Consider the following 9172-nt stretch of genomic DNA (forward strand, 5'->3'; position numbering starts at 1 on the left):
TTTTATCCTAGAATAATAGTAACTTGTTTTTATCTTTATCAAAAATATTTATACAAAACTAAATCAGAATAAATAATGTGTTGCCACTAAGAATTAAATATAAGGATATATAGTTCACCACTAGTTAACATGCTTTTTTTAAGATTTTTTTTTTTAAATGTTTAAAAATAAAGATATGATGGTAGTTACTAGTTAAACTCTCATTTTCTAATTAAGATCCTTAAACAAAGTTTCAAAGAAATAAATAAATAAATTACCTGACATATATATGTTCAGTTTTGATTAGTTTTGTTATCATAATTGAAGTCATTTAATTGAAATAAGAAATTACATATCAAAAAATAATCATTAGAGAAATGGTAGCATTTAGTAAGAAGTATAAAGAAATAAAGTAAAATAAATTAGATTATTTGAGACGATTTTACTTTAAACCAAAGTTGGGGAATAATTGATAAAAAATAAATTAAGATCAAAATCAATTAAAAACAATGATTTTAAATTAATTTAATTCCAAATTGAGGTCAGGACCAAAATCAATTAAAACCAATAATTTTAGGTTAATTTAATTCTAAATTGAAGTTGGGGGTTAAATATAAACTAATGTGATTTTTTTTTAAAAAAAAAAGTTAAAATGTTTGGAAATAAAATATGAAAATTGAAATGAAAATAATGTATTAAAAATAGTGTAAAAATATAATATTTGGAGATTGAGAAAATATTAGAAAGTAGGTTTGTAGATAACTTTGTTCTATAAAAGTTGTAAATATTATATTTAACTCCATTTTAAATTTATTAAACATAGTAATAACAAACCAATATATAAAACTAGTAAGTTAAATTAATTCTATAAACAAATAAGGCCTTAACTCCAATTAGGGTTCTATAAATAGCATTCATCCTCTCACATTTCTAAATCATACCCTAGGCAATGTGCTTTCTTTTCCTCGTACCCTTCAGCGCCGCCTCTTCGAGTTTCTGAGAATTCTCTATCTTCGTTTTCGCTTGTTATTAGTAGAGTTATAGACTCAATCTATCTCAACCGCCGTGTTTAGATAATCGAGAGTGTTAGCAAAATATTCTATCTCAGTCTCAATTTATATATTTATGTTATCACATATCTAGGTGACTTTATATTTTTAAATCTATATAAAAAAATTTACAAATATTTTATTTCTTTCGTTCTGATTTATCTGTGTTACTCTTTGTGGAAGTCATCGAAGAAGTGACTCTGATTAAAATTTTGATCCTATGTATACATACTTTCTTTTTTTGATTTGATAAAAATGGTAGATTATTTGTTAGATCGTACACTATATCTTATCAAATTACTTATTTTTAAGTAAATTTTATTGTTATAAAATTACTGGTTCAATTTTTATTATCTCATGCGTTTGTTTTACAAATTTTTAACAAAACTCAACTAGAAAATGGGTAACATGACCGTATAATAAACGATACCACCCATTAAAAAAAACATTACATCGATGTTAATACTAAGATAAAATTTTAATTACTATTTTGAATGAATGTATTTTAAAAAAATTATTGGAGAGGTTGAATCAATCTGAATAATCTTTCTCAAACAAAGTCTATGAATCATTTAACTTATTAGTTTTTTTTATCAGAATGGAGATGTTGGTAAAACCGTTCGTTATAATTACGACTCTACTTCAGTCTAGGTGCTTTCAATTTGAATCGAATATGAAATTATTTGTAAGCCCTTAATATAAGAATGTTATTATCCTAATTATAAATTACATATATTTGATTTCATCTCTATTTTGGATTTGTTTACAGTCTGCAATGAAACTTCAATGGATGAATCTATCTATTGATATTCTGAAGGTATTTATAGTTTCAAAATGACATGTTTGCTTTAAGTTTGTTTATATATATAACTACTCTTTGTCTCGATCCAGAAAGTAATGGTCGATAAATCTGTTAATACAACGAAGAAACATTCGAATCAACAAATTCATCGACCAACACGATCGGTCATAAGGTATGTATACCGTGATTATGAGTATTGATACATTATTTTTTTTAGTGTCAATGATTATTCTTGAAATCTTTGGTAATTTTGTCAAATGTGGATTGCAGGGTTATGTTGTCCATAATTTTGCCTTTGTGACTATGGATACTATAGCCATGGAGGTGTCCAATGTATGAGATATGCGGTTTTTATTATTTATTTATATTATTAGTTGCGTAAATGAAGTAAATTAGAGACTAACAAATGTTTTTCTACTTTTTCAAGTGAATTTCTTCTTCAAATACATGCTGAGATGGAAGTGAGTGTGACTATTTTTAATTTAATTTAATTAATTTTAAATTATTCACTCTAAAATATTTATATTTTCAATTGGGTTTTGTGCAGATATTAAACTCGACATGGAGAATTCAATAAGAATTAGGTCAGTACGAGAGGGACATCGTCTAAAAAATATGCGTAAGAAACAAGTTCCGATCGAACGAGAGAGGAAAGAGTGTTCTTTTTTCTCTTGTAAGACGCAACCCGTTCCTTAACATATTTTGAGTTGGTTTCCTTTTTGTGTTGATAAAGGACAATGCTGAAATTAAATTGGTAAGAAAACTTATTTAACAAATTATTCTCTTGATCAAGATATAACAATTTTTTTTTTCATATTCGGGTTTTTCTCTACAAAGAAATCCATGACGACGTTCAACTACATTCCAAGACTCAAGAAGTTGCTAAGAGGAAGTTTCAATATAGTTACAGAAAATGGTCGGATGGTATTTAGTTGAGTTAAATACAAATGAATTCCCTCCTATTGAGTTAATTCTAGATTTGTGCAAATTGAAATGTAATTGTTGTTGAGATTTAATGAATCTTAATTTGAAAAAAATTATATATTTTATGTTGTTCTTTTATTTGTTTTTCTTTTTTACTGATCACTTCATTCAACTTGTTCTTTTTAATAAGAAATAAAAAAAATTAACTACCAAAAAAATAAATAGTAATTATTTAAATAAGTTGGGTATTCAATTAAGGAGTTGTTCAATGAAATTTTGAAGATTGTAGCTAATATTAAAAAAAAAAAATCATAACAGAAAACCTTATTAGATGAAAAAAAATATTATTTTGAGTTATATACTTAATAATGTGATAGAGATTATTTAAATGACTATAAACTCATTTAAATGAGTTCCATTTATAAATACTAGAAACTCTGAACATTGAGCCTATGTATAAAATAAATGTTACTTTTTTTTATTTTCTCATTAAAATTGTGTCCAACTACAAATTTAATATTTTATTATAAAATTGAGATACAATTCCAAAATATGAAACCACTGTTTTTTTATTTGATGTTGCGTTATTTGTGATTTTTATTTAATAAAATAAAAACTTATTTGAATTTTTAATTGATTAAAATATTCTTTCATATTTAAAATTTAAATTTTATAAAATTAAGTTAAAATATTTTAATATATAATAAATAATTAAATAAAAATAAAATGTAACAAAAAGTCCCAATGTAAAAAAAATAAAAATAAAGTGGTCATGTTTTTTTTTTTTTTTTTTTTGATAAAATAAATTAAAAAAATAACAGCCAATTAAAATAACTCAAGGACCAAAGTCATTTATCTATACTAGCATGTATCCCGTGCATTTGCACGAGTAATAATATAAAAAACCGTGAAAAAAATATTACGGTAAAAATTTTATGGGCGGGTCAACCCACAATCCGACCCAAGTATCATTATATATATATATATATATATATATATATTAGTTAGTTAAAAAGTTGAACTTATATTGTTAAAATGTCACGCGTTTATCAAATTTTGGGTTGAATTTAAAAAAGTGTTATTAGCCTAGTTGGTTAAAAGACTGTATTTGTTTTGTTTTGTTAGGTTGCAAGTTTGAACCATACCTATAGCATTTTTAATTTTATTTTTAACCGTTTTAAACCGTTTAAGTTTATATATACATAGATATAGATTGGTTAGTTAAAAAGTTGAACTTATATTGTTAAAATGTCACGCGTTTATCAAATTTTGGGTTGAATTTAAAAAAGTGTTATTAGCCTAGTTGGTTAAAAAGCTGTACTTGTTTGGTTAGGTTGGAAGTTCGAACCATACATATAGCATTTTTAATTTTATTTTTAACCGTTTTAAACCGTTTTAAGTTTATGGGTGGGTCAACCCACAATCCGACCCAAATATCCATTTACTCTCACATATATCCAAATTAACCACATCTCTCGACTCCGCAATCTGACACTTTAAAAATTAAGCATCATTATATATATATATATATATAGATTAGTTAGTTAAAAAGTTGAACTTATAATGTTAAAATGTCACGCGTTTATCAAATTTTGGGTTAAATTTAAAATATAAAGTGTTATTAGCTTAGTTGGTTAAAAGGTTGTACTTATTTTGTTAGGTTGCAAGTTCGAATCATACTTATAGTGTTTTTAATTTTATTTTTAACCGTTTTAAACCGTTTTAAGTTTATGGGCGGGTCAACCCACAATCCGACCCAAGTATCCATTTACTCTCACATATATCCAAATTAACCACAGCGACCCGGTAATCCAGACACTTTAAAAATTAAGCATCATTATATATATAGATTAGTTAGTTAAAAAGTTGAACTTATATTGTTAAAATGTCACGCGTTTATCAAATTTTAGGTTGAATTTAAAATATAAAGTGTTATTAGCCTAGTTGGTTAAAAGGTAGTACTTGTTTTGTTAGGTTGCAAGTTCGAACCATACCTATAGCATTTTTAATTTTATTTTTAACCGTTTTAAGTTTATGGACGGGTCAACCCACAATCCGACCCAAATATTCATTACTCTCACATATATTCAAATTAACCACAGCTCTCGACCCGGCAATTCGGACACTTTAAAAATTAAGCATAATTATATATATATATATAGATTAGTTAGTTAAAAAGTTGAGCATATATTGTTAAAATGTCACGCGTTTATCAAATTTTGGGTTGAGTTTAAAATATAAAGTGTTATTAGCTTAGTTGGTTAAAATGTTGTACTTGTTTTTGTTCGGTTGCAAGTTCGAACCATACCTATAGCATTTTTAATTTTATTTTTAACAGTTTTAAGTTTATGGGCGGGTTAACCCACAATCCGACCCAAGTATCCATTTACTCTCACATATATCCAAATTAACCACAGCTCTCGACCCAGCAATCCGGACACTTTAAAAATTAAGCATCATTATATATATATAGATTTGTCCAACCTAAGTTAAAGGGAGAATAACGTCTCGTTGAATTTTTAATAGTTTTTAAATAAAAAATTAAAAATAACAAGTTTTTACCATACATATAATTGTTACTTAGACTATCACCAACCCACAAATTTATTCGCAAACCAAAAATGCATTAAACTGCACATCAAACATTAAATAGTAATTCATCTACAACCCAAAAATCCATTTCCAAACTCAAAAAAACGCATTTCCAAACTCAAAAGAATATTCTTAAAATATTCATTTATAAAATATTATCTATATATTTATTAACTTAACATATTTAACCCCAATCTTTTTTTATTCATTTAAAAATTTATAATTTATAAAATTTAAGTTATAAAATATAAATAAATTATAAAATAAATTATACATTATACAAATTTAATTATATATTTAAAAAAATATTATAATTCTTTTATCTTAAAAGTAAAAAAATATAAGTTGAAGAATTAATTTACAGGTAAGAAAATTAAAAATTATTAAAATATATATAGTCTAAGGGGAATCGTTACGCATATTGAAATTTTATTTCCTAGACGGTTGAAGGAGAAAATGACACGCATAATGAGTTTTGACTTTTACGTGCTTTGGAAATGCCCTCATAAAAAATATATATATATATATATATTTTTGTTCGCTTATGAGTTGAAAATTGAGCTCTTAAATTTAATATCTTAAGCCTTATTCAGATTGAAAAAACCTAGAGAAGGAAAAAATAATGATTGGTGATGATTTTGAAGAAGTAATGATTATTTTTGATAAAAAAACTTAAAAGGTAATGATATATATGAATAAAATAAAAAATAATAATTTAAAATAGAGGGTATTTTAGTATTTTAATTAATGAAATGAGTGATGTGATTGTTGAGAAGTGATTGATTGAAAAATTGATTTTGAATGGATTTTTCTAAACACCTAAAGAGAACACGGCTTAGTCATTAATTTTACCATTTAAATTATTAGAATGAGTTTCTTAGGGGGTGCTTGGTTCAAATAAAGGAATGATAATAGGATTGGGATTAATAGATGTGTGGAATTGGAATGCATATGATTGATAGAAGTGTAGTGTTTGGTTAAGAGTTTTAATCATTCCCATTACCATTGATAACGTTTGGATTTATAAGAGAAAAGTCATAAATATAATTTTGTTATTAAAATTATGATTAATTTTATTTTTATTTTATTAAATTAAAAATATAAAATATTATTATTTTTATAATATAATTGTTTAAAATATATAAAATATTTAAGTGACATAATTGAATAAAATATAAACATCTAATATTTTTTCATATTAATTATATTTTTTCAAAACAAAAATGTTTATAAAAAAAAATGTTGAAATGTTTCAATTTTTTACTAATTATTTGTTAATTATCTGTTAAATATAAATAATATAAGATAAAGTCTTTCAAATATTATATAATTTAAATTAAATATAATATTTTATTTAATAATATATTATAATATGGTATAATTTTTTTAATAATAATTTTTATTAAAATATTTCATATTTAATTTTTTAATATTTTTTTATATAAAATTGTTATTTTATTTTTAGTTTTATATTTTTATATTTTAATTAATTTATTTTAATTTTATTATTAATATATAATATTTAAAATTAATTATATTATTATTAGTTATTGTAATTATTACTTAAATTTTATTTTGAATGATTCCTTAATATTATTTAAATAATTGAAATTATTTATTTATAAATAAATAAAATTTATTATTATGTTAATTATAAAACAACACGTATAATATAATTATAAACTATATATGATATTATAATTATAAGAGAGAAAATAGGAGAGTGGAGATAATGGGAAAGAGAGTGTATCGTTCAAGAATGAGATTCATTCCTCCCAATTTAGAGAGGATTGGATGATTCCTGAGTATCCGGGAATCAAATCAATATCATGTAATCAAATCCACAAACCAAACATCTCATTTAAGGGCCGTGATACCAAACATCTCATTTAAGGGCCGTGATAGGGAGGCCGATGCTGGGCCTCCGAACATACAGCGAATCCTACGTGGCTGCCATGTGTGCTTTGCCAGCGTGTAAAAAAAAGCCACATAGATTCGCTTTATGATCTGAGAAAGAAATATAACCGCACGGAACTACTTTCTCTATTTTCTCTATCCATTCCAAGACAACCTTTCTTGTAAACCCTAGAATAGATTCAGTTCTTCCGGAGAACCTTATCGACGGCGGCCGGGATATAACTCGATATAAATACATTTCGACGGTGGCTGCTCCGGAGAACCATATCGACGGTGGTCGGGTAACTCCATATGACTACTATGTTTTGATACTGTGTTTTTTCATCGTTATCTTTAATCGTTATCCTCACTTTATCTTCAGATCAATACAACTTTATATTGACATTGTTCGGGTAATCCATATGACTACTATGTTTTGATATTGTGTTTTTTCATCGTTATCTTTAATCGTTATCCTCCCTTTATCTTCAGATCAATACAACTTTATATTGACATTGTTATATTGAGCTCAATACATCATTATATTGATCTCAATACACGAATATATTGAGCTCAATACACGGATATATTGAGCTAAATACACGGTTATATTGAGCTCAATACACATATATATTGATCTAAATACACTATTATATTGAGCTCAATACACTTTTATATTGAGCTCAATACACAAATATATACACCTTTATATTGAGCTCATTCCACCTTTATATTTATCTAAATACAGAGATATATTATTGTTAATTCAAATCTTCTAATTTAATTACAATTTGTTATTGTTCAGCTGCATGGATCCTCTAATTCAATCTGCTCCAGTCATTGAAATACCGACTGTTGGGATGATATTTCCATCTGAAACGGATATTCGTTTGTATTACAAGGCCTATTCCCTTGGTACTGGTTTCGGTATAAGTAAGCTCGAAACAAAAAATGGACCGGATGGCAAACAAAAGTGGTTCTCGCTAGCTTGTGCAAAAAATGGTGTTTTTACATCAAGGGAAAAAAATATTTTACATCCCAGACCCTTTATCAAGACGAATTGTAAAGCAAGGATTAATGTTGCTGTTAGAAACGATGGGGAAGTCGAGATCACCAGCGTCTGCCTTGAGCACAACCATGCCATGAGCCCGGGGAAATCAAGACATCTTAGATCCCACAAGGTTCTTGATTTGGAGGTGAAGAGAAGATTGGAATTAAATGATGAAGCAGGAATTACACTCGCAAAAAGTTTCCAATCTTTTGTAGTTGAAGCCGTTGGTTATGATAATCTGAAATTTGACGAGAGATCTTGTAGAAACTTTATTTCAGAATCTCGGAAGTTGAGGTTAGGAAATGGTGATGCGGAAGCACTTTCTCAATACTTCACTCCAATGCAAAGCAAATCCCCAAATTTCTATTATGTATATGATCTAGACGAAGATTCTCGGATAAGGAATGTATTTTGGGCTGATGAAAGATGCAGGGCTGCTTATCAATGCTTCTCCGATGTCATCACCTTCGACACAACTTATCTGACAAATCGCTACGACATGCCTTTTGCTCCATTTGTAGGGGTGAATCATCACGGACAATCCATTCTACTAGGGTGTGGCCTACTATCCAGCGAGGATTCTTCCTCATTCATTGTACTTGTTGCTTCGTTATATTGAGCTGATTGCCTCATTATATAGATCTCAAATAAATGATTTGACTATGATACCACAAACAATAAACTATAAGCATAATTCAGCATTATATTAAGTTTTTTTTAGCTTTACTGAGCATAAATATTTTAAACAATTTAACTAGGACTTGGAAGGTATAAATTCAAAATGGCTCGTTCATTGTCGTAGGTGTTGATGCGGGATTTTAACAATTTGGTGATGTAATGAATCCTCAACCCATGCATATTATCAGCAGCATCTTTCAG

At 26.6% G+C, this 9172-nt stretch overlaps 1 protein-coding gene across 1 annotated transcript; it reads left to right on the forward strand.

The window, feature by feature from the left end:
* Window positions 1-8051: 8051 nt before the first annotated feature.
* Window positions 8052-8912, forward strand: LOC124941623 (protein FAR1-RELATED SEQUENCE 5-like). The gene has a single exon (XM_047481968.1). It carries the CDS (start codon window positions 8052-8054, stop codon window positions 8910-8912), a length of 861 nt encoding a protein of 286 aa, XP_047337924.1.
* Window positions 8913-9172: the final 260 nt, after the last annotated feature.

This window comes from Impatiens glandulifera, chromosome 6, assembly GCF_907164915.1.
Source record: "Impatiens glandulifera chromosome 6, dImpGla2.1, whole genome shotgun sequence".
NCBI classification, from domain to species: Eukaryota; Viridiplantae; Streptophyta; class Magnoliopsida; order Ericales; family Balsaminaceae; genus Impatiens; species Impatiens glandulifera.

What these genes read in the sequence shown, in the direction of transcription:
- LOC124941623 (XM_047481968.1), top strand. Translation starts at nt 8,052, where the DNA reads ATGGATCCTCTAATTCAATCTGCTCCAGTCATTGAAATACCGACTGTT.